Here is a 27377-nt window from a genome sequence, read left to right as displayed (position 1 = left end):
TTAGATTATATGTGTTTGCGCACATGGTATCAGGAAGCAACTTATACCCACATGATGACAGGGAGGTGACGGCGATGCGTAAATCGGTCTTTATTCAAGTCCCAATCTGAAAAATATTTCTGCTCAAATTTACCTTTACAGCATTTTTTCATTTCAGGGTTGTTGTTGTTGTTTTGACATATGACCATCACCACTAGTTTATCTTGTATTCCTGCACAAGTTGACATTTTTAGTCTCCTACATATTACTGACTGAAAAGAAAGTATTTATTCATTAAAACTTACCAAACAGATGGAACCAGTATTTCAGGAAAAACTTACCACTGCAGGTGAGGGCTTTTATTTCATTACTGTGTTAAAGAGTGATAATTGCTTGTAATTTCATACACACTGTACACCGGCCAGTACTGTATAGACCACTTCTAACAATGCTTGCTTTCTTTTTATTGTGTTCATTACATAAAGGACAGGTGGCATGCCTGCAGTAATTATGTACAGAATTTGTAATAAGATATTACTGGGACACCAGAAACATATGAATACTTTTGGCATGGTTTTTGCAGTGGCATGGAGGAAACCTGATGCTGCTCAAATCAAAGTTTCAATTGTAAAGCACATACAGCATCAGTATCGCAGAATGATTGTGTGTCTGTTAATGTTCAATTTTTATTATTTTTTTGTCGTCATTTAGTGAGTATTTGGTTGACACAGCTTTTGAGTTCTGTTAATATTTCGTAATAAAAACCATACTTTTAAATTACTGACAATAAAATTTTGATTCTAATGTCATTTTAATGCACATATTACAAACACGCTAATCCAAAGCAACTTACATTGCATTCAAGACATATTTTATTTAATGCATTCCCTGGGAATCGAACACATGACCTTGACATTACTCTACTGTTTGCTATAGGATTGTCCAGTATACAATAATATAAATGTTGCATATAATTGTAAGCAAGAGGAGAACCAGACTCAGAACCAAAATTAACAAAACATGATTACAAAGAATTAAGAATTTCCAGTATGTATAGTAGCAGTACTAAACTGATAATAAAAAGATCAGCATTGTTACTTAAAAAGATCCTCATGATCATCTCAATAGAACATTGTAAGTAGTTTTAAGCTATTTCAAGAAATGTATTCTTCTATTTTTTCTAAAAGCTTTGTTGCAATATCCACTGCCTGTCTGGCATTATTAAGGCTGAACTGCTTGTTTGGAATGTGAGGAAATTGGTGATGGTTCGGATACTGGGTTTTTTTGCCATCAACACCAAGTTCAGTCAGTTGTCTCACAGTGTTGGGTAAAGAAGTCAGCTGTGAGCTGTAATGGGACACCTGCTGAGCAAGGCTAGTTATTGAGCAGTTGTTGGGATGCTGTCCACTTTTGTTGTACATTGCTGCTATCAGGGCCTTTTCCACAGCCTGATGCACCTTGAACAGACACCACTCTGAGCAATCTCCTCCAGTGTCGTTGTGAGCTGCTCTGATGTCACATTGAGCCTGTTCAAACCAGCGTTTTGCCTCTCCTCTGTTTGGCCTTGGAGTTTCTCTGTGGTATGACCAAAAGTTATAATGCCTTCTAGAGTAGTTCTGATAAAACCTCTCGCGTCCCCTCCTGTGGCTTCGTGCCTCTGTGTTCCACGTGTCATAGAAATCTCGAAAGTCTCTCCAGGTTGAGGATGTGCTATGTGCAGTTTTCCCTTGTTGTAGTTCCTCAATTCTGTTTTGCAGGTATTTAAATGCCTCATTGGCAAGTTCTTCATTGTCTGGGTTTTTGTCTGGATGCCACCGGAGGTAAAGACGTTTAAGGGCTTTTTGTTTGTCCTCACTTGACATATTCCAGATTTCATTTAAGCTTTGATCAATTTCTCTTTTGATCTCTTCAAATGTCTCTGGAAAGACTGCTTTGGGTGGAGGTCTGGATGTCAAAAGACGTTCTATATCTGTGCAAGTGGACCCTGTTGACACAGTTGTCTTTTTTTCTCGTTTAAATTTGTAAAGGTCAAGTGAACTTACTTCAATGAAGTCATCACTGCCAACTTGTATTTTATATCTGGGTGGAAATTGTCTCAATTGTCCAAGTGGATCATCCAGTCGGTTGATAACAATGGCATAGAAATATTCACCAGATTCGTCCTTGCTGAAGCCAACATACTCTCCACTTTCAAAGTTGTTGAGGAAGTTCATATCAAGGCAGTCATGCCATTCTTCAGGAATGCGACATCCAGGTTTCGGTAAGGCACTGTGTCCTTCCTCCTTGTGGCCACTGTTATGAATGCCATGCTTTTCCAATGTTTTCTCAACATCCTCCATGTTATCACACAGCAGAAGTTGCCCAAGCACTAGAAGGCTTGAGATGGTCAGGCAGTTCTTTAGAAGAGCATTGATTTCTTTAGTAAGACACATATTAACTTCATTTACTACTTTGTGGGCCATGTCATTATTGTGTTTCAAGTAGAAACTGCATTCATCTTTATGTTTTTTCACATAAACACCTGTTTCAGCCTTACTACCTTCAAGTGGCTCATAGTTTAACAGAAGTTCAGTTTGAAGTGTTTTGCAACAGATAATTTGAATCTTAGAAAAGATTTCTTCACACTTTCCTGCAGCTTCAGACTGTGAAACCTCACCTTTGCTGTCTTCTCTGATGAGACAGACTAGTCCATGAAGAAATGCAGCAGAAGACAAGTGTTTGTCAAACCAGCCACTGAATTCACATTCCCCTTCATCACAATATTGGACACTTGCTTCCTCCAGGTTTTCAGAAATTACATCTGAGAGAAATTTCGGGCTAACTTGCTGGGGAAGGAACTGCAACAATGTTTGATGTTCATAGTGATCATCTCCAAGATGACAGCAGTTTAATTTTTCCAGCAGTTTCAGCTTGGTTTCCAAAGGACCCTCAAGTCTTGCAGGCTGGAAGACTGTGTCATTGAAAAACAAAGTGCTGGATTCATAGAGTCTTCCATCTGTTGATGGAAGATAAAGTGGGTCATTTTGGAAAGAGGTTTTGTCCTGTTCCTCTTTAAGCAGGCAAAACAGCTGTTGTACAACACGCTTCACAGCTTTCTGCTGATTTGCCTGAAGGCTGTCTTTGTCACAACTATCAGAATAGATTTCTTGAAGAACAGTGATATATTGATCGATGGTGGGCCTCTCCTTTACACCAATCTTTTTGAAGAATTCTTCAAATTTCATGTAATTTGGGGGAATGCGGTACAAATAAGGCCTAAACTCAAGATCATGATGTAGCACAAGTGCTGTCTGTTTGGCCTTCACAAGTTCTGTCCCATTTTCCACTAAGATAATGGGGAGGTCTGAGAACAGAGAGGCATCGAAATTTATTGACTGTAGGTATGCGTATGATTTGCTAAATACTGTGTTTCTTGTTTCCAGCAATGTGTCACTGTGACACTGAGACCTACAGATGTTTTTCAGGTTAGCAGCTATTTGTTCAGGAGGTGGAGTCTCCAAGGCTCCGACATCCTTCATTTTCTTTATGAGATGTGAAGAGCAGCGTTCTGAAGGTAGGATTGGCATAGAAGTCCATATCAGATAATGGTGATCACTGTCAATAAGTGATCCACTGATTGCAACAACCTCCCTCTCTTGAGCAAAGGCCTTATGATAATCACAAAGTGTTTGCTGAATTTCCATTGGGAAAATGAATTTAATGTTAGCAACACTGTTCAGTAAATTTGAGTTTTTATCATTACTCTTTGACAAAACTGTCTTGAACAAAAGTTTTGATCTTTCCTTAAGAACATCTAGAGGAGTATTGTCTTTTGTTTCAGGTTCAATTTGTTTTGCAAACTGAATGATTTCCTCATGAGACACTTCATGTTTCAATCCAAGGTCCTTTAAAAGCCAATTAGCTTCAGTATGTTTATCTCTGAAAATCTCCCAAAATGTTTTTGGCACAAATCTCTCTTTTGGAAGCATTACCTTGTAAAGGGGTACATTGACATCATAGAAGTATGAAGCCACCTGAAGAGAGCCATGGATGTCTCGAATAAATCTGACATCTCTCAATGCAGAGACAACCCTGGGGTCCACTGGTACAAGTTCCACTAAAAACCGCATTAAATCAAGAAGCTTGGCCTCTTTCATCATGTGCACAGAAGGAAGAATAAACTTTACACAGAACTCTAAATCATTTAGAGTCTGTATGTTTAGATGTTCTGCCAATTCTTGGTTCACCCAGGTGTGCTTGAGGAAAATACTGTCACATCCATCAACCTGGTACAAGTTTGGAAAGTCATCCTGATGCTTAGAATTCAGAATGTATATCGTGTGTAAATCAATCCTTTCTCGTTTTCCAGTTATTGACTCAAACAGGGGCAATGACTTGAGCATCCACACATCTTGACTCTTGTTATTGGAATCTCTGATCCCACGTTGTAAAAAGCATTGAAGATCTACATATTCATCTTTAGACAGCTTCTCAAACTGTGAATGAGGTACATGATAAACCTGCTTCAAAACAGCACTGCTGTCTCCTGTTTTCAGAAGTTCTGAATACATATACTTGAGACGGAACTCAATTCTGACATCAAAGAAAAAGCTAATGTCTAATTTCATGAACCCCAGTTTTATGAGAATGGAAGCTATTTTTTCATCTTGATGCTGAATCACTTTTGATATGTTCTCCATTGTTTGTAAGAAATGTGCATTATTTTGACTGGGGCAGATTACTGGTAAGATAGGGCTGTTTTCAAAGTGCTTCTTTATCTCACTGAAGACATTCAGATTTTCATTTTGGTTGCTTTTCTCTTGATCATCAAAGAAGCTCCATAATGTTTTCAGCCATTTGATCATCTCTGTCTCCGCTTTGTAAAGTTGGCACTGTTGATCAGGTAATGACTGACTAAGCAGTTGAGCAAGTACTGGTTTCAAATATGTTGCTGCTCTGTCAATTGTTAAGTCCTTAATAAAATTTCCCTTACGCAGAATTTGGACATGATTTCTATTGACATCACCGTCTGCAAACATTTCCTGATGTCCCTGGAAAAGACTGCTAAATCTTGATATCAGATTTGGGGATTTAGAGTCAAAGACTCTTAACATCTGATCTTGCGTGAGGAGAAGAGGGAGCCCATTGAGGTCATGGATATTTTTCTCATCGGCATTTGTCAGGCAGAAGTTCAGAAGTTTTGAACATCTTTTTTTGTCTTTGATCCATGTCTGGTTGATGGGCAAAGGCAAATCACTAGTTGTCTGGGAAGGGTCATTCAGTGATCTTTGCTTTAAGAAATGCATCACTGTTGAAGCACTGACTTCTGTCACATTCACACCAGCTCCTATGAAATTATTTTTTATTTCATTAATTTTCCAAGAGTTTGGTACTAATTTCATCCCGATGTCATCAAAAATTTGGAAAATATCTTCATAGTCATCAGTTGTAAAATATGGACAATTTTCTGAATCTGGTTTAGATGGACTGCACCAGGTAACTGTGTATTTTTGTTGAGAATGATGTGATGACTCAGAAACAGCATGTACAGTGGGTATCACAGGAAGGTCACGTTGGCTGATTGATTTATAGACCTCTTGGATCATCTCATGCCAGACTTTGTCTACTCCTGGAGAAATGCATGGAAAGTAATTAAGGCAAGAAGACTCCAGCTGTGACTTGAGGAATACAAGAGCTGTAGGTGTATCTTTCTTCATGACTGAACACAGACGTAACAGGAGGTCAGCATAGAGTGGTGAAATGATGTTTACTTTCAGTGACTTGTTCCACTCTGTTTTCAGACTATCACCGTCTTCTTTCCATAAGTCCCGTCTAGAAGAATCTACTTCAAAATTTGCATTCACATGGACTGGTAAACCAGTTTGTCCAGGTAAGGGCAAAGAACAAAATGCCCTGCCAGTAAATGTGTTAAATGGGTTAAATGAGCTTTTCCAACATGCAGCCAGAGCAGCCTGAGGAACTTTAAAATGATCTTGCTTGTTATTTTGATTATCGATTTGTTTTGAGAAGCCAAAGCTCTCTGCAATGACCCACTGACTTTGCTTATTTCCAGATGAGATTTGCATGCCATAGATGGTTTTGCAGGGTTCTGCTGTTCCTGACATAAGGGATTCTCGAACATGTCTGTGAAAGTTTTCCTTGCTTACCATGCTCTTCTCTGTGTATTTCTTTTCAATAAGGAAATTACTTTTTTTCCCCTTTCCATCTTCACTGATCTCCAAGAACTGTATTTTTGTGATGTGCTTCAAGAAGACAATTAGTCCTTCAGGGTCTTCAGTCAAGGCACAGTAAAGTTCCTTGATGTCATGATCTGTGACTGTATGTCTAGATATTTCAGATTTTTCTGCCATTTCCTCTGTCCTGAGAGGGAGCCTGAACATTGTTCCAGAATTGAGTGCAAACATTTCTGGAAGAAAGGTATGATAAACATCCTCAAAAGATTTTTTTAATTCATCATCAATTGAAAACTTGCAGCCTGGGGACTGTTTTGTTATACCTTCCACATATTTTAGATTTGGATCAGAAATGCAGAGCCATTTGTCACCGGTCAGGATAGATGGACAATCTGTCAGATGATACACAGAATTGAAGCCAAGTCCATATTTTCCAGTTCTCCCTAAAGTACCATGTTTTCCTCCTTCCCCCAGCTGCTGAATACCTTGCAGATCAGCATCAGAAAATGTTCTGTTGTTGTACACACAAAGAGCCGGTCCTTGAACCAGTTCCCATTTCTTGCCGAATATCTTTTCTGTCTTATGTTTTCTTTTGTCCCACACAAAGTGAATTTCTGTTGCCTGTGCATCATCAGCATTTTGAATGAGCTCTTTCAGAATGTCCTTTTTAGATGGATATGCATCAATTATATTTTTTATTCGGACAGTTAGTTTCTCAGTTTGTCCAAATTCTTCGGCATGAAAGGGAAACCCACTGACTAAATGACTCTTCAGAGTATGGTGTCTTGTTGTCATTACACCAAAATGACAGGCCACAGACCGAGGTATCAGATCATGGGTGAGCTTGACACCAGCTGCAACAGGCATCCATGGGCTGTCATTAAATCTCAGCTCTTTAGAAGATGCCAACACACCTCTCTTATCAGGTATGAGACAGTTTGTAAGCCTTTCATTTTTGATTTTGTATAGACCTTTCATGAGTATTGTGACACACTTATGGAGGTCTGACGTGGATAGAGGTTGAGATCCATATAAAGCCTTAATTTCATTAAGTGCAGCAACAAATTGCTCTTTTGTGAAATGTTTGTTGACACCAATGCAGTCCCAGAGCCTCTCAAATTTGGAGAAGATGGCTGGAAGCACATAGAGATATGGTTTCTCCTCAAATTCTTCACTTCTGGCCACTGACCTCACATTTACAAAATGATCCTCAATGAAAATTAATGGAAATGATTTTGCATGGCCAATAATGGGATTTGGATCTTTTTGTTCCAACAAGTAATTGTTGAGATATTCATAGCAAGACTGAGCAATGCTGAAAAGAGCCATCTTTTCAAATGCATTGCAGTGTTGGTGTGCTTTTAACAGCTGCTGAAGCACAGTCTCAACTGGTGGATTTGTCAGTACTCTTAATTTTTGCAGAACTGGATCATAATTGTGTATTTGAAGGTTTGAATGATCAACTGTGAATCCAGTCAAGCTTACTAAATTGTGACAAATGTCACTGTAAACTTCAGAGGGTTTTTTAAGAACAGTGGTCTTCTTGTTTTGCTGAACTAAAGGAACTACGGCAGGAAGGAATGGTATTTGAGACAGTGAGAGCCAGTGCAGAGAATTCACATCTTCTGTGGAGTCTTTCATTGACTCCAACAGGCACTGAAGACGTTTATGGCATTTAGATTTATCCTGTTGCCAAACACTGGATATCTTCCCTGCTCTTTCTATGATGTCCTCTAAAGGGAGGCGGTCACTCAGCATTCCCAAATCTGAAAGTCGTTGAATTCTTTTTGGTGAGAGAAAGTCATTTGCTGTTCCTTCAAGAAAGCGTCCTTCCTTAAGTTCATACAAACAAGCCACTTTGCCAGAAGGATTCACAAGTCGCTTGATAAATTGAAGCTTCTTACAACTCTGTGTTGGAATGCAAGGGTAACTTTTCAGTAGGTCATCAACAGCAGGATCATTTAAGTCAATGGCATTCAGCACAAGAGTATTTCTGCTGTGTGTGTTCACAACACTCAAGTTCTTAAAAACAATGTTGTAAAACTCAGGCCAGTTGATTGTTCTCTGTTTGATCTCTGTCTTGAAGCCACAATCGATGAAACTCTGTTTTACCCATGATGGAAGAGAAACAACACTGGAATATGAAGCTCCCAAACTCAATAGCACTTTCAATGCAATGTCTCGAATTACTCGGTTCCCCTCGATTTTTTGATTCAAAAATCTCACATTGTCCATTGAACACCAATTTTGTCCATTGCTGAAAAGCTCCAGAGATTTGCCATTGGCATTCTGCACAACTGCTGAATAGAATGACTCAACCATGGGTAAAAATGCTTTGCTTACCTTCTGTGTGTTAGGCCAGAATGTATGAAAGGAATAGTTATGGATATGTCCATTTTGGGTCATTTTTTTCAGCTCAAGCAGTGTAGTAATGTAGGCAGAGGTTATGGCATCTTTCAGTAAAGCTTTGTTCCACTCAGACTTCACTCCTTTTTCCCATAGACTTTTCCTATTAGATGTAACAGCAAAAGTTCCATTGATATGGACTGGAAGACCTGTCCCAATTGAAAGAGGAAGAAAGCAAAAAGCCTGGCCAAAGAGGTTTTCCTCAGGAGACCATGCGTTAGTTTTTGCATCTCTATGCAAAGGTACAGCTATACCTCCAATTGGAAAAGAAAAAGCATGTTCTTGTTCATTTCTTCTCTGAAACATTTGCAAAGAATCATGCATCCCAAAACATGAGTACAAAAGCCAGTACTGGGTGAGGGATTTCTCTGAGTGCTCTTGAACTATTTTAACAATGTGTGCATTGTTAACATCAGTAATGTTGTGGCATTTGATATCACCATTTCTGAAGGTGTTCTCGACCTCTTGGAAACGTGTGTCATTCGAGACAGGAAATGAATTCATAACTTTTGTGGATATTTTAAGAGGAGTCTGAATCTGATCATTCCACAGAGGAGTCGAAGCATTTTCAGGGACAATTTGAAGGGACAGTGATGTAATGCTTTTCAGAAATAGTAATAGTGTTTGCGAGTTGTCAGTCAAATGATTTTTAAAACTCCCAATTCGCTCTTCATCATATACCTTTGAACTGATCTCTGACTTGTTGGCTTCCTCCAGAGTGCGAAATGGTAATTTAATCAAGGTGCCATTGTAAGCTTTCTTGCTGTTTTGCACTGACAGATCACAATCAAAAATTCCTTCATAAGATTTAAACTGTCCAGGAAACCTTTTGTACAGTCGTTCCTGGAATGGGTCAAGTTTAATTCCTGGGTTTCCTTTGCTGAGTATGTGCTTTTCCAAATGGGTGACATTTGGATCAAGTATGAGAAGGGTTTTTCCACTTAAAATCGAGGGAATATCACTCACATGGTAAACAGCATTAAATCCAAGCCCAAACTTCCCAATCATCTCAACCTTTTTTTCCTTTGATGCTGACCCCACTTTGACAATGTTTCTCCAATCTTCTTCTGAAAAAAACTCATTGTTGAAGATCCAAAGGCATGGTCCATTACATAGAGCCATTCCATCATCAAAGAGTGTTTCAGGGGGGTCTTTGTGTTTTCTGAAGTCAAGGAGGAATTTACATGTGGTTGCCCTAGCATCCTCAGCATTTTGAAGGAGTTCTTTGAAAATGTCACTTTCTTCATCATACTCTTTAAGAATGTTTTTAATTCGTTGAGTAATTGGTTCAGATTGCCCACACTGTTCTATACCAAAGGAATCTTGCTCTGCTTGTATGAACTGTGGTTTTAAGATGCGAGTACTTAAGAATGGGACTTTCAACCATCTTGCAGTGATGGGTAGAACTTCTTCATGAATGACATAGAATTCCTCATTGTCTTGTTTCAGGTCATCAAGTCCTTCAGCACTGATGTCACAGAAGACTGTTTTGGACAAAGACTGCAGAGTAAAGTTTTGATTTTGTGCCATAACAGGCACAGGGGTACTGTCTTTTAAAAGCTTCTCATTCTTTCGCATCCAGTCAAGAATGGCAATTGACACTTTAAGTTCTGTCTTTTTTCCATAAGGAGGACACCTGCAGTCAATTCTTTGTTTTATGTCACAGAGTATGTCTTCAATCTCCTCATCGGACAGTGTTTTCTTCACACCAAACTTTGTTAGCAGGTTTTCATATTGCAAAAATTCTTCAGGCACTTTCTTGATGTAGGGGCTTAGATCCAATTCAGGTGGATAGGCTAAAACTATATCTCCTGGACAAACAAACTCACTTTTATTCCAAATCCAGGGGATGCTTTTTGTGTCCAATAAATTTGTGAAATTTCTCATGTTGTCTTGCATGAATGTGTAAATATTGTGCAGCTTGGTTTTGAACTGAAAATCTGAATTTGGGTTGACTATTGATCTCAGTGCAGATAGGTTCTCCAAGACTTTTTCAGCAGGAGGGGGATCATAAAGTCCGAGATTTTTGCAGACATGTCCTGTTAGCTCAGATGTAAGTGGCATTGCATATCCAACAACTGAAGAGTACTTTGAATCCCTTACTTCAGCTGGCTTAAAGAGACCTCTCTTAGGATTTTTACAAATGCTTCCATTCAAGAACTTTGGATTTTCACAGGGAACCCACTGCCTTTGCTTCAGCTCTTCTATCTGCGCCTTGGTGAATTTTGAAAGGAAATCATTCTCATTCAGGACTCGAACAAGAGTATGTGCTTTTTTGAATGCCTTATCTGGTGAGTGGTCACAAAGATTTTCAATATGATTTATAACTTGGAGTATGTTTTCTGTTGATATTTCTTTTTGCTCTGTCTTCAGGCCAAGGCGTTGCAAACTCTGAAGCATTTCCTTGGTCTTTGTGTAAATAGGTGGGGGAAAGAAATCTGCCTCAAAAAGATCCTGAAATGTCCTGTTACTTGGATCAAAAACGTTTGAGGTTCGTTTGTGTTCTCCATGAGTTGTCTCAATAAATTTGAGACTTTTAGTTTTCATGAGCAGCTGCTCACTTTGTGAGAGTAGAATGCTACCATTATTCAATATCCAGGTCATTACTGTCTGTTCCTCATTTTTTTTGATAGAGGCTGCCTCAATGCAGTCAACCAAGCGAACAGCCACCTTAGCTGCATCTAAGAGTTCAATATTCAGAAGAGTCAAAAGCCTGCGCTCAGCTTCATTTGCACACTGTACAATGGTCTCAGGCATTGGCAGATCATTTGGAATGGCTGGATTGGTGGTTGAAACAACTGCTTGCTTTGATTGAACTGCAACATATTTCCCAGACATCATTCTAAAGATTGGCAACATGGAAAGCAAGTTCTTTTCAGCATTTGAGAGAGAATCCAAAGAAGAGAGGTACATTTTCAAGTCCTCTTTTTCCTGTGATGAAGCAGAGGCAATGCCTTTGATGACCTGATCTCTGTGTGAGTTTACAAAGACTTGTAGGACACTTCTTGGTGAAGTTGGAAGAACATACCTCTCAATGTCATGATGTCTAAGACACCCATCTCTTTTTATGACTGTACACCCCACCATCCTTAACACTTTCTGAACATGATCTGACAAGCTAGACGCTGTGCTACTCTGAAAAATCAAAGTTGTGCTACTCTGCAACCTTGCTAACAATACAGAATTGCCTGAACTCTGTAGTGGCTCCAGTGGTATTAAAGGTATGTCAATAAAGCTGTTTAATTCTACCAATTCAGTGCTAAGAAACTTCCAGAATTCAGCTAGCCAGCTCTTTGGTGGATGATGATTTTCTGCTGTTTTCCATGTCACATGACCATGGGATATCTTCCAGTCGATGGGTAAATGCTTCTTGGTGAGTGCAACAACATGATTAGCATCCAAATTGATTATGTTGTATGTGCCTGAAAAAAAGTGAAATGAATGAGACCAAATTTCACAAACGTGTAATATTAATGTCATATTATTATAAGCATTCACTATTAAATATATTAAACAATTTTCTTACTCTTTGTTGCTAGTTTTTTTAGTTGCATAGTGCAAAATTGGCTCAGATCATTGGGTAAAAATCTTTCTTTACAAAATGGCAGCAATGTTCTAAACAAAGAAAAAAAGATTATTGATTAGTACTTTGACAACACAATATAAACACACTAAAGAATTCAAGAAGAAAAGAGACAATTATATCACACCTTACCTTGGAAACTTCTCATTGTCGATCAAAACAGTGTCCTGCGTTCCTTTGCTAAATGAAGTGAAGGTTCCATCACTGAGAGGCAGAAGCTTAAGGCCTTGTAGTTCTGTGTACTTCTCATCACTGAGAGCAAATTCAAGAAGAGAGTATTTGTCATCTTTACTGAGGTTTTCAGCCTTACTTCTGTGAAGGACATCTCTAACATAAGACGGAGTCACCCATGTCAAGGTATCACTTTCAGGGAAGATTTCTTGAACATCTTTCAAAACATGTTCTGGGAGTGTGACCAGGTTCTCTCCTTCAGCAATCAGTAATCTTGATATTGCAGACATTGTGTCACTACATATATTGTTGACTGGAAAAACTGCATCTGAGGGAGACACCCAGATTTTTTCATCTTCGGCAAGGTGAAAGATGTTGTCCTCAATTAGACCCTTCAGAGTGTCTGTTGCAACTTCATGCCATCTGTCTTTATGTACAGTCTTGGATAGGTCAGGCCAAAGTTTGTACACAGTGGCAGCAGGCAGGGTTGAGTTTTTGGATAACTGAATGGCATCCAGGATCATCAAAAGATACACATGAGGAAGAATATCTTTTATAAGTAGTTCATTCCACTTTGCAGACTCATCATTCTTCTGATCCTCCTCTTGCCACTTAATGAACCTCCGATTATCTGTCAGGCCAAAGCAAGCATTGATGTGAATGGGTAGCCCAGTTTTGTTTGATTCATTGTTTGGAAGTGGCAGAAAGCAACTTAGTCGCCCACTGCAAAGTGATCTGTCGTCATCTATTCGAAAAGCTGCATCAACTTGAGGGTAGAAGCTCAGCTTACTGGCTAGAGAGTCAATCTCTGGTTTATATCCTTGTTTCAGAAGGCAAGTTGTCACAAGCCACTGGGACCTTGTTTCTTCCATTTGATGGGAAATATGTGATGCCGTTTTGAAACAAATTTTTCTGTCAAATGATTCCTGCTTGACATGAGAAAGGTCAGTGTCAAATTGATTCAACACTGAAACTTTTAGCCTATTGTTGCAGAAGCCATTGGTGTCAATATGCTGCAAAGTAATGGATGACACATTTCTCAGGAAAAGAAGACTGATGTCTGCATCAGCTATGAAACTGTCAAAAAGCTGTGTAACTTTTTTGGAGTCATACAAGTTATCGGAGATCTCAGAAGGCTCATTACGCAGAGGGAAACGGAAAAGCGTTCCTTTGAAGTATTGCTCCTCGCTGATGACCTTCTCCCAGGAACAACTGTTGACTTGACTGACAACACTTTGAAAGGGCTGAAACTGATCTCTCAAGTTCAAAAGGCTCTCTCTGTCCTCATCGTCATTCAAAGACCATCGATAGCCTTCTTCATCATCTCCAAACATCTTCTTTTGTGGGTCAAAAATGGCAAGGTGTTCAGAACTGAATACACATGGCAAGTCTGTAAATAAATAATAATAATATTAATTTTATATAGTGTTAACGTTCCCAGTGTTGTGCCAATTCCCATGTCAGAATCTGACTCTGTACCCTGAGGGTCAGTTATTAGGGCCCAAGCCACTGAGGCACAGAGTCCTTTTGTTTTTCTAAGGAGAATTTTTTTTTCCCGTCATCCAGGGCTTTTTGGGGGCCTTAATGTGCTCAAAAACTCTTGAAAATTGGCACACACATTAAAATCTTGAAGAAATCTTGACTCATTTGTCAGGATTGTAATCCAGTAACGGGCAGGAAGGAGGGCCTCTATAGCGCCACCTTCTGAAAAAAGTGGGGGGTTAATTTAACCTACAGACACCAAACTTTCTAATTTACAATCATTAGCTCTGACCAACAGGAAGTCCGATATTTTGGTCCCCTATTCTCTTAATTAGTAATGGGTGTGTTTTGGGCGGCATGGCGCATTTGCACGCGGCAGAATTTGCAAGTGGAAAAACTCAATGGAAAAACTTCTCTAGTGAGGAAACGGATCTGTGCGAGGTTAAAACGCGTGAACAGACCACCTACGGGATTACACCAAAACATTTTTATCTTTATGCACACAATAATAATCTTTTACATTGTAATCCTTTTCTTTTTAATAATTGGCATGTTTGTGTACTGCTGCGCGTCGTTGTGTGTGTAACAATCAGAGTGTATGCATGTTGTGCACCCGCATATAGGCGCATATTACTAACGCGGTCTTTAATTAACAAAACAAATATTGCACCATTGACTTTAGACCAGGTTTCTGTTGGTCAATGGCACAGTCTATTTAAGTTGCCTCAAAATAGTAACGTGCCAACAATGCACCTGAACACACCTCATTTTCAGACCAGCACACCCATGGCAAACAAGTGGGCGTTAATGCATTGCTATTTAAACAACGTGGCACAGGACGTGAAAATGATAACTGTGTCAGGCTGAAACTAGCAAAAAACACTTGCGTTGCGCCTGGTGTCGCATTGTGCCAGGTGTATGATAGGGCCCTCTGAAACCTGGTCTAAAGTCAATGGCGCAATATTTGTTTTGTTAATTAAAGTTTGGTTAGTAATATGCACCTATATGCGGGTGCACAACGCACGTTGTCAGAGCCAGAGCACCTGACATCAAAGCAAATTTAAAAGTGCTGGCTAATGCTAATCGTAAATACTCTAAAATTATTATTCACGTCGGCACAAATGATGTTCGACTTCGCCAGTCGGAGATCACTAAAATTAACATTAAAGAGGTGTGTGAATTCGCAAGTACAATGTCAGGAGAAGTAATTTGCTCTGGTCCCCTTCCTGTTCGTCAGAGTGATGAGATAGTTAGCAGATTATCATCACTCAATGGCTGGCTGTCTAAGTGGTGTCCGCAGAATAATATAGGCTTCATAGACAATTGGAAAAGTTTTTGGGGCAGACCTGACCTGTTGAAAAGAGATGGTATTCATCCCTCCCGGGATGGTGCTGCTCTTCTCTCTAGTAATATGGCACATAGTCTTAGAGCTGAAACATGACAAACTGGGTCCCAGGTCAGGAAGCAGACAGACTGGCTAAACCGACCGTCTGCTAGCTGCCTCACGTTACAGAAGTCAGATAATTCCCAACACATAGAAACTCTTGCACCTAGATATTATCACATAGAGACTGTGTCTGTACCCCGAATTAATAAAAACAAAAAAACTTCCAAACCCATTTAATGGAAAACATTTAATTGATGTTCAACAAATAAAAAATCGAGATAATAATGATAAACAAATGATGAAGCTTGGATTGTTAAATATTAGATCACTTTCTTCAAAAGCACTTATTGTAAATGATATTATCACAGACAATAATCTAGATGTGCTGTGTTTGACAGAAACCTGGCTAAAACCGGACGATTACATTACTTTAAATGAGTCTAGCCCTCAAGGTTATGATTATCGACACAATCCTCAACAGAAAGGCAAAGGGGGAGGTGTTGCTGTAATTTATAGTAATATTTACAGTATTAGTCAAAAGTCTTTCAAATATAATTCCTTTGAAGTGATGGTGCTTTACGTAACATTATGTAAGCTGACATTTGTGTTGGCTACTGTATACAGGCCACCAGGACACCATACAGACTTTATTAAAGAATTTGCTGATTTTCTATCAGAGTTAGTACTAGCTGCAGATAAAGTCCTTGTTGTTGGTGATTTTAATATCCATGTAGATAATAAAAAAGACTCATTAGGATTGGCATTTACGGACATTCTAAATTCTATTGGTGTTAGACAACACGTGTCAGGACCCACTCATTGTCGTAATCATACTTTAGATCTAATATTGTCACATGGAATCAATATTGACGCCGTTGAAATTCTGCAGCAGAGTGATGACATCTCAGATCATTATCTAGTCTTGTGTATACTACATTTAGTTAAAGAGGCTAAACTGCCTCCCTGCCATAAATATGGTAGAATCATCACTTCTACCACTAAAGATCGCTTTATAAATAACCTTCCTGTTCAGTTTCATCGCCTTAGCATACCAGACAGCTTAGAAAACCTCGATATTGCAACAGAAACTATTGCCTCTGTCTTTTCCAGCACATTAGATTCAGTCGCTCCTTTGCGTTTAAAAAAGATTAAGGAATTTAATCCAATGCCATGGTACAGTAAGAAGACTCGGGCCCTAAAAACAGCAGCCAGAAAAATGGAGCGTAGCTGGAAGAAAACAAAACTAGAAGTATTTCGCATTTCGTGGAGAGAGAAAATGATTGAGTACAGAAAGGCCTTAACTGCTAGATCTGCCTATTTTTCAAAACTCTTAGAAGAAAATAAACACAACCCTAGGTATTTATTTGATACAGTGGCTAAATTAACAAGAAATAAAGCTTCAACTTCTGATGTTTCCAAAGAGCACAGCAGTAACGACTTTATGAACTTCTTTACTTGCAAGATTGATAATATTAGAGAGAAAATTATAACCATGCAACCGTCTACTACAGTATCGTGTCAGACATTGCATTGTAGTGTCCCTGAGGAAAAATTCATTTCATTTACTGCTTTAGGAGAGGAAGAATTGTCTAAACTTGTTAAATCATCAAAATCAACAACATGTATGTTAGACCCTATACCAACTAAGCTATTGAAAGAGATGCTTCCAGAAGTCATAGATCCCCTTCTTAATATTGTTAATTCATCTTTGTCATTAGGATACGTACAAAAAACTTTTAAACCGCTTATTAAAAAACCACAACTAGATCCTAAAGAATCAGTCAATTACAGGCCGATCTCAAATCTTACTTTTCTGTCAAAAATACTAGAAAAGGCAGTTTCATTGCAACTATGTTCCTTTTTAGAAAGAAATAATATCTGTGAGGATTTGCAGTCAGGATTTAGACCGTACCATAGTACTGAGACTGCTCTCATTAGATTTACTAATGATTTGCTCTTATCATCAGATCGTGGTTGTATCTCTCTATTAGTGTTACTGGATCTTAGTGCTGCATTTGACACTATCGATCACAATATTCTCTTAAATAGACTTGAAAATTATGTTGGCATTAGTGGAATTGCATTGGCATGGTTCAAATCATACTTATCTGACCGTTATCAGTTTGTAGTAGTAAACGATGAGATATCATATCAATCACAAGTTAAATATGGAGTACCGCAAGGCTCAGTACTAGGACCGTTGCTTTTCACTCTGTACATGCTACCCTTGGGAGATATCATTAGGAAGCATGGCGTTAGTTTTCATTGTTACGCTGATGATACTCAGCTCTATATTTCTTCACACCCTGACGAAACTTACCAATTCACAAAATTAACAGAATGCATAGCTGATATAAAAAACTGGATGACCAGTAATTTCCTACTACTAAATTCAGAAAAAACAGAGATTCTAATTTTTGGACCAAAAACTTCTTCACGTAATAACCTAGAATATTGTCTAACACTTGATGGCTGCTCTGTTAAGTCTTCGTCGTCAGCTAGGAACCTGGGTGTGCTCTTTGATACCAATCTTTCATTTGAAGGCCATGTTACTAGCATCTGTAAAACCGCTTTCTTCCATCTTAAAAATATATCTAAACTACGACATATGCTCTCAATGAAGAATGCAGAACAGTTAGTTCATGCGTTCATGACCTCAAGGTTAGATTACTGTAACGCTCTACTGGGTGGTTGTTCCTCCCGCTTGATAAATAAACTACAGCTCGTACAAAATGCAGCAGCTAGAGTTCTTACTAGAACTAGGAAGTATGACCAGTTCTGTCATCACTGCATTGGCTTCCTGTTAAACATCGTATAGATTTTAAAATCTTGTTAATTACTTACAAAGCACTAAATGGTTTAGCTCCCCAGTACCTAAGCGAGCTCTTAATGCATTATAGTCCTTCACGTTTATTACGATCTCAGAATTCAGGCCAGCTGATAATACCTAGAATATCGAAATCAACTGCAGGTGGTAGATCCTTCTCCTATTTGGCACCTAAACTGTGGAACAACCTTCCTAGCATTGTTCGGGATGCAGACACACTCTGTCAGTTTAAATCTAGACTAAAAACGCATCTCTTTAACCTGGCATACACATAACACATTATATATTTATATTTTCAAATCCGTTAAAGGATTATTAGGCTGCATAAATTAGTTCAGCCGGAACCGGGAACACTTCCTATAACACCAGATGTACTCGTTACATCAGAAAAAGAATGGCATCTACGCTAATATTAGTCTTTCTGTTTATCCCGAGGTTTACCGTAGTCAATCGGATTCGGGGCCGTTTCCAGATGAGACCGAGGACCGGTGCCTTGACACGACCACAAAGCAGCCCTGTATCAGCAGAGATCGAGTCGACTAGATCATCCATTGTGAAGACATCATCAACACGACAGCCAGTGCCACAGTTTCCTCAAAATTATAATCACAATTATTAATCATGTTTATTCTATCAAAAGAGTAATGTAACTATGGCTATTTTGCAAGTTCTTTACCAACCTACACTTCACCCAAAAGGCCTGTAGGTGGCACAAAGACTTAAATTTAACCAACTATGATAACTTCGTTAGATGGTAAATCAATACAAAACATGGTTTTGGTGAGCGCTTTGTAATATGTATTCACATTAGATTTTAAAGCAACACAATTTGTTTCCAATAAGACAAACCAGATTCAAATTGCCCGGCAAATTCGTAAAGCAAAGAAAAATCATTTCTAGCTGATCAACATTATGAAAACTGGTAAAACCTTTAGGAACTTCAAAAGATAAAACAGCGAAATTCCTAATATTACTTCCAATATTTCCAAATTATGTTCATTTTCATAGGGCGGGCCAATATCATGACGTTTATTTAAAATCAATCGAGAGAAGCAGATATCGTTATCGTGATAAAATACGATTAATCGTGCAGCCCTAATTTAATTTAATTTGACTTGACATTTGATATTCAACAGTATCCTTGACATTTATTCAACAGTGCTTTTGATCTGCCTGCATTGACACTATTCTTTAAAAGGAAAAATTATATACCAATTATCAATGTAAAGCTGCTTTGACACAATCTGCATTGTAGAAAGCGCTATATAAATAAGGGTGACTTGACTTGACTTGACTTGACGTATACTCTGCTTGTTACTAGGGCTGAAACGACATTATCGACAACGTCAACAATAAAAAATTGTGAACAAATATTTTTGCTGTCGAATGGTCTTTTGATCTCATATGACCTATTTGAAGGGCCTGCAATAACGCAGTTTGACCAGTGGAATACTGTAATGCAGCCCTCCTGGATCAAATCCAGTAGAAGAAGACACAGCGCTTCGGAGTGCATAGTGCAAACGAAGTTGAACCCGTACAATGTGGGAGTTTAACAGCTTAAAACATAACAAACATAACGTTTAGCATAACAAAAAAAAATGTTGTCATGCAGGGCCACCATCTCTCATTCAAACTCAGTGTTCACCACAGGTCCATTTTCTCACACAGTAAAAGATGCATCGCAGAGCATAGAGGACACAGACTGCGCGCCGTCAGATAAGACAAATCAGGTTACCTTTGATATGAAAGAAAGTCTTAACTTTTAAATTCTGTCAATTTTACTACAGGATTCAAACAATACATGTGGTTTTGACGATAATGTGGCGTGACAGATCGCTGTAGCGCCTCAGGTCAAGCAGCACGTGAACCTATTATCTCTTCCTCTTTTTTGCTATTACAGCACAAAATAAACATGAATGAACATCAAAAGTATGCTGAAAGATACAGAACAATTAACTGAAATGAATCCATCTCTAATGTACTCACTTAATCAGAGTTTCAAACGCAGAAAGACTGCAATAAAACAGCTTGCAAACAAATGTTACATTTACCTCAGAAAAGCCATTCAATGTCCATAAACTTGATAGTTAGTAAAAAGAAAAAAATGAAAAAATCTAGAGAGGAGCATTTTTCCAAACTTTTTGCACAATATTACATATTCATATTTTTACTCTTATTAAAAAGTTATTAACACAATTCCCAGACTTGTACAGTCTCAGTACCAGTCATTTTAACAGTATGTTTTAACAAATTCAATAAAAATACACTTTCAAAAGATGAAGTGATTTTCTTGTTTTAATTATTAAAGTATAATTCAGTACTTCTCAGTAACTAATTGCTAGTGGAATAATCGAACAGAGAGTACTGATTAATCAGTGCAATAATCGATGATTAGTCGATTAATCGTTCCAATAATTGGTAGATTAATCGATTATCAAAATAATCGTTTGTTGCAGCCCTACTTTTTACACACAAAGGGATGTGCAGCAGCACACAAACATGCCAAATATTAAAAATAAAAGGATTACAGTGTAAAAGATTATTATTTTGTGCATAAAGATAAAAATGCTTTGGTGGAATCCTGCTTTTCCCGGAGATGGTCTGTTCACACGCTTTAACCTCGTGCACGAGCAGTGTCTTTCCTCACTACAGAAGCTTTGGGAACGCTATGGGAACGCCTCTGCGTGATGTCGTCTGAAGCACGTATGCAATCTGTCCAATCAGGAGACGGAACGTCATATGCGGGTGACGTCACTGACCAGGAACCATAAAGCCAGCCCGAAAACACTGTCATTCAGCTTCTGTGTCTTCAGCAAGCGCTAACGTGTGATTTGTCCTGTCTATTTATTGTTGTCTGTTCTATCTTTTGTGATTATGGCGAGCGAACAAAATTTCAGGAAGTTTGTTCATCCCTGCCCGCATTTATCCCGGGAAATGATACACATGGAATGCCCAGGCAGCTCTCGAGGGGGCTGCCTGTGTGCACTGCGAGCAGAGTTGTGCTCCCGCCGAGCTCTCTTTGAGGAGGGTGGCTCGGCTCGCTTTTCTCAGGGCTTGGGTCCCGTTTCTGCCGAGGCAGTTCGGCGCCTTAGGTCTTGAGATTCGAATATGGATATATATCAGAGAGGTTTGAGACGGGCCATGCCCTATCTTTGCCTTCACCTGCTGCATCTAAAAAAAAAAAAAAAAAAAAGTATCTATTTCAGGGCAGGAAGCACGCATTGCGGTTTCTTCCTCTCCGGTGGATACAGTCATGTTAATGGCGTCTAGTTCTGAGGAGCTGAATGTTGTTAGCGTGGCTATGGGAGATTCTGAAGACTTGCCACTTCAATCTCCCGCGAGAGGTTTACAGTTTTTTCCGACCTCCACACTGAGGTGTTGGGGTTGTGGAATAAACTTTTTCTCATACTATATATTTTACATCAAAATGTGTGGGTATGAGAAAGCACGGTTATATGGCTGCTGGCGGGAGCAGCCGAGGCCAGGTATGAACTTCTCGCGCAGACAACACCAGACAGAGCGTTGCTATCCATATTTCCCCTACCGAGGAGTTGGAAAGAGGGCCTAGCATTGTCACCCCGAACTTTTACCAAGTGTGTAGATGCGGTACTGACGCCCTTGGGTATGCGGGGCATCCGCATTCTCAACTACATAGACGATTGGTTGATTCTCGCTCAATCAGAGCAGATGGCGGTTCAACATCGAGGTGTTGTTCTCGCTCATATGGAAAAGTTGGGGTTGAGACTAAACGCAAAGAAAAGTGTGGTTCTCTCCTGGACGGGTCTCCGATGGAGATTCCGGTCAGGGAGGACCTTCTCTCTCAGGCGGGCGGTCTAATACTGCATCCCCGCCCGGAGTTATGGAAGTTGTGGGTGTGGCCTCTGAGGGGGCACGTCTCATAGATTCCGGTCTCTAAACTGAGGTTGTTGAGACCATACTCCAATCCAGAGCTCCCTCCACGAGGAAACTTTACGCTCTGAAGTGGAGATTTTTCACTTCTTGGTGTGAAAATCATCAGTGAGACATTCAAGCCCTGTCGGTTGCTCCATCGTGTCTAGAATTTGCGCCTGGCAATGTGAAGGCATTTCTACATCCCAGACCGGGATACATTCCAAAGGTTCTCACTAATACTGCGAGACCTATCATGCTGCAGGCCTTCTGTCCTCCTCCGTTTACGTCATCGGACCAGGAAAAGTTAAATCTGCTATGTCCAGTACGGGCATTGGATGCATATGTTCATAGAGCTGCCAACTAGAGAAAAGATGAACAGCTGTTCATATGTTTTGGTGCACCAAGAAAAGGTCTACCAGCTAAGCAGAGAATGAGCAAGTGGGTGGTCGAGGCTATCTCACTTGCTTATGAGGCGGTCGGGCAGCCTTCACCATCACGCAGAGGCGTTCCCATAGCGTTTTTACGCAGCGTCTCGTTCCCTACCCGGGAACTAAGGTTATATACATAACCGAGACGTTTTTCTGCTTGCAAATTCCGCTTTGTAAATAGTGATTACGCCATGGTGTGAGCGCAACTGGCTTTTAAAGGGAATGGAAAATGAGACTCTGGTTGTTTTATTGCGCGTTACGCCCAAAACACACCCATTACCCATTAAGAGAATGGGGACAACCTTTTTAGACTATGCACCTAGTGCACTGACCATTTTCCCTGACCTTAAACTAGAAAAAGTGGATTCAGACACACTGTCTAAGTGAATCTGCAGCATGCGCTTTAGACCATGCGCTTAGATCATTAAAATAGGGCCCATTATATTTCCTTTGTGATGCCTACAATAATAATACTTTAAACATATAACCTACCCTCTGGCAATTTAACATCATAATAAAATTATAAAAGAATTATTATGATATTACTGTGAGCACATCATTCTATGGAGGTTTGCTTTGGTAGTAACTTGTGTAAGCTGGGCTAATTTAGCAAGCAAATCTGTTAGCATGCTAACCATTAGGAATCTAAGAATTCAAATACAACACAAAGATCACATGTGATCATTAGTACCTTTGGTTACATATGTGGAATATAGGACTGAGCGATAAAACGCTACTGATATTTATCGACGGTACATCTTAATTGATAACGATAGAAAAAATGTTCGATATAACTCTCGATATAGTTTCACTTAAATGCATAAAAATGTAAACAGACATGAAGTTCGGTTGCATGAACAACTCTCAAGCACACACAGTATCTTTATTTCTGTGCTACAAAATATTCAAATTATCACAGAAGTACTGAGATACAAGTTTATAGTTTAGATAAAACACTAATGTCTATGTTATCGATCAAAATAGAGCAAATCAGCTTTAGAAAGAAACTTGAACGTGCTGAAAATGACTCATTTTTCGATTACATTGTTGCACCACCAGGTGGCGACAAGTGACTGTTAAAAAAATGTATTTGAGGTTGAATCTTCATTCAACAGATTCTTTCAAATACACTGATTCATCCAGTAATGAAACAAGAGTATTTATGGGCATGTCAATGAATCATACATCCAAACAGAATTTTTAAAAAATAATTAATTCTAATATATTTAACATTTTTAAAATATACTGCAGCAATTATTATTTTGTAAGAACTTCTAGCAAATTACATGTTATTTTGTTTGGTTGACATTTAGAATTGTGATCTCGGTTTGAAGTAAACAAAAAAAGTTTCTCAATTTATCCAGAATTGTGCAGCTCTAAGTTTCTTTAACACTTATTTATTTAATCTTCATATAAAATATAAGAAAGTTTAGTTTACATTTTTATTTTGCATTGTTTTAAAAATTATTTGTTGTTTGCCTTAATTAAAAATGCATTGGTTAAATTCTAACATTTTTTTCTACTAATTTTTTTTTTAATAATTATCAATACCGATCAATATGAAACATTATATTGTGATAATTTTTTTATCTGTATCGCCAAGCCCTAGTGGAATATAATTTAAAAAGAAATGAACTGAGATATTGTGATATTAACGCAGCGCTACATAAATCAACAAGCGATAGTGTAGGATTTCTAATCAGCAAACACTTAGAAGAATACCCAAATGGTAAATGAGCCAATCTGTTATTATAATGTACTTCACCTGTAATGTGATAAACAGAGTTGAAGCCGATCCCAAATCGCCCAACTTTTGTTGGGTCATCCTGCTTGATGCTTCTGCCAACTCTCTGAATTCCCTCCCAGTCTTCCTCTGTGAAGGCTGCATCATTGAAGGCATAGAGAGCAGGTCCTGCCAGATCAAAGATACAAACAGCGGATTACACAAAAATGAACAAACAACTTTGAAAAAATGACACACTTTGCCTTTAGAACAGTAAAGACTTTCAGTATCTGGTCAAAGACTGGTCATGGCAGAAAGAATGAGTTATGTCTCCCATACTGTATGTACTGTATGCTCTTATTTTCAGCTCATTTTATTTTATTTTGAAGCCAAACTGGTACCAAAGTAAACAAACAGTTTTGAGATACAGTAGTGGTGACTGGGGATTTTTTTTTTTAAAAAAGAGGAGAAGCACAGATGGCAGTTTTAATTGGAAAAGTTAGTCTAATTTATCATTTTGGTTGCTTCTAGCAGCTAAGCTTAGCCTGGATGCCAGCCGAACTTAGCCCCGCCCACAACATTTTCAGGTTGGGAAGTTCGGTCTGGACTCGATCCGTAGAGGAGTAATTATGCCCGAACAGAAACTGTTCGGACCAATCACATTGTCAGGGCGATGATTGACAGATTATCACCAGAAATGTAATCAGCCACGTCATCAAAGAGCGCTTGGGTTAGTTTACAACAATGATGGCTGTTGTTGAAGAACTGAGATGTGTAGATTCCGCCATCGCGTCCGTTATAGAAGATATCGACAGCGAATTAATTGGCAAGTACTCCGTGTATACTTAAATTATTTTTACAACACCGGCAAAGATTGTTTACGCTCATCTTCTACTAGTTCCAGCATGTGTGCAGTTGAGTTCTGTTGACAACTATGCGTCGCGCAACACTAAGTGATGCGTCACGTCACTTACTCTGTAGCTCTGATTGGTTGTAGGTCTATCCAATTGAGGTCTTTCCTGGATCGGTTGAAATACGCCCCCATAATCAAAGCCCAATGGAGCAGTATCAGACTCATATTCTGACTAGAACTGAGTATGACCTCGTCAGGCTAAGCTAAGCTGCCAGCTATCATTAATGTCCAGTCAACAATCACATAATTTGTTCCCATGCAAAATGATATTCACAACATTTACAGAGCTTCAATTGAGCCTTAACCCACTTCTACTGATATGTTCACATACACTGTAAACCTGAATAAGTTGGTCATCAGTTACATCACATTTTTTAAGTTAAGAAATTCAAATTTTATGTAAGCAAAACTGGCAGATTTCAATTATCTACTCATACATTTTACTTGCTCTTAAAATGATCATGTAATCTTAACTCATTTAAGCTTGTTTCATACTTAGCTCAGAAAATGCTAATTGGTAAATAATCATAGCTTTAAAGCATTAAACACTACTAAATCCTCCATTTAACATTAATCTTGAACACACACACACAAAAAAACATACATAATGCTTAGTATTATGTTTAAGTATTTTAAATTTTAGTATTTATTCTCCCTTTTGAGTGTCATGGCAAAGCTTGCTGGGAAATTTAAGTTAAATTTGTCTAAATTAAAAGAAACAAGTTCATAAAACTCAAAACAATGAAACAACTCAGATTACTTAGAATGTGTCAGTTCCATGATCTCAAAAGAAAACTTTCAGAACTCAAATCTTGTTTCCAATTTAAAAAAAAAAAAAAAAAAAGAAAAGAAAGAAAAAAGCAGAAGGTATAGTTGAAAATCTTTTCATGGTTGTGAACGAGGACAAATGCAAAGTCCTATAGTGTAATATCTTTGTTGTTGGCTCTAAAGTAATTTAGAAAGCTTACGTAACATGACCACGTCTTAAATCTGCTCCCAGTGTTTACATCACAAATACCTTGATACTGTCCGAGCTCTTCAGTCCACAGGCTCTGAGTCCCATAATGCCTCTCATCATGAATAAACACCACACGTGAAGCTCCTGCATCATCTGCATTCTGTATCAGCTCCTGATATGATACAGCAGAAATATTATCAACAGATACGATGAGATATAAGATACACACCATTTGACAATGATGCAATATTTAATATTTAATGCTTTTTTTGCTTACCTTCAATATTTGTCCTCCATCTGGGTACCTTCTCAAAATTTCTTTCAGGTAATCAATGAACGGTGGAGATGTCGCACCAAATTTATTTCTGCATTGAACAATGGAAAGTTTATCACAAACTGTACAAAACGCTTACAGAGCAAATTCAAGGTTCACTGTGTAATAGACTAAATACAAAATCAGCTTAATAAGTTAATTGTTAGTATGCCTGAGATCATTTTTAAAACATATAATTTGTAAAACATAATAGCATTATTAGCTTTTTTCATAAACATGCATTATCTGATGACTCTCAGTGTACTTTAACAGTCCACCATATTAGTTATGGGGTAGAGCATAAAACTGTCACAATGTGGCTGTAATGAGCGCATTATCTCTGAGGAGATAATAAACAAACAATAAACAGTCTGTAATAAATCCGAACAAGGAACACTTAGGAGCATCTACAGGAAATATAACACAACCACAATATAACAATGATGATGCTGGACAATTGAACTAGGGAAAAAAGGGCTTAAATACATACAGTGATAATTAACGTAACCAGGAACACATTTGAACTCAATCAAAAACCACAGAGACAAACTAACAAAGGGAACACAGTCAAACAGGAACATAAACTGAACATAATCATTACAAAAACATGCAGTGAATAAAACCACATACTTCTTTTTCTTCTTTTGCCTCGATGCTGAACTCATTGTGCTTCTTTACATTCTCCTGTGTGAAGAGGAAAACAAAACCAGTAGTACAAATTCTCCAGCAAAACCAGTAGTACAAATTGTTATATTTCTGTGGTAAATTAGCCTACCTAAAATTGCTGAAAATAGTCATTTTAATCTCTGATTAAGTTGCTTACATGCTTTCTAATGCATAAGATTTCTATTAAAATAATATAATAACAATTATGGACTACATTTTAAAAAAGAAGCTTATGTAAAGAGGCATATTCATGTGCACTAAATAATAAAAAAAAAACCTAAATGCCATTTATATCCCATGTCCCTCTTTATTTTTAAATAAAAATACATTTATGTTATGTTATTTGTTGAGTTATATTATAGCCTACTACATTAGTATTATATTAATATATTATATTAATAATCTTCAAAAACTCAGTAGTCCTTCTTCTGCAGGCGGTTATCTCCTACCGTCAGTGGTCCTGATGCTTGTCCTCTC

At 38.4% G+C, this 27377-nt stretch overlaps 1 protein-coding gene across 2 annotated transcripts; it reads right to left on the bottom strand.

Moving 5' to 3' along the window:
- Positions 1-94: 94 nt before the first annotated feature.
- LOC137035898 (sacsin-like) lies at positions 95-27377 on the bottom strand. 2 transcript variants are annotated; one of them, XM_067409682.1, is made up of 8 exons: positions 27350-27377; positions 26865-26918; positions 26199-26286; positions 25982-26093; positions 24093-24239; positions 12274-13702; positions 12085-12173; positions 95-11980 (listed from the first exon to the last, which is right to left on the bottom strand). In XM_067409682.1, the coding sequence occupies exons 2-8, from the start codon at positions 26897-26899 to the stop codon at positions 1134-1136; spliced, it is 12747 nt and encodes a 4248-aa protein (XP_067265783.1). In that variant the 5' UTR covers positions 26900-26918; positions 27350-27377; the 3' UTR covers positions 95-1133. The 2 variants fall into 2 exon arrangements, with proteins under 2 accessions (XP_067265783.1, XP_067265784.1); XM_067409683.1 differs by lacking the exons at positions 12085-12173; positions 24093-24239; positions 25982-26093; ... (1 more) ...; positions 26865-26918; positions 27350-27377 and having other exon boundaries at positions 12274-12417.

Source organism: Chanodichthys erythropterus, chromosome 14, assembly GCF_024489055.1.
Source record: "Chanodichthys erythropterus isolate Z2021 chromosome 14, ASM2448905v1, whole genome shotgun sequence".
Classification (NCBI taxonomy): Eukaryota; Metazoa; Chordata; class Actinopteri; order Cypriniformes; family Xenocyprididae; genus Chanodichthys; species Chanodichthys erythropterus.
This window is presented reverse-complemented; position numbering and strand designations above follow the sequence as displayed.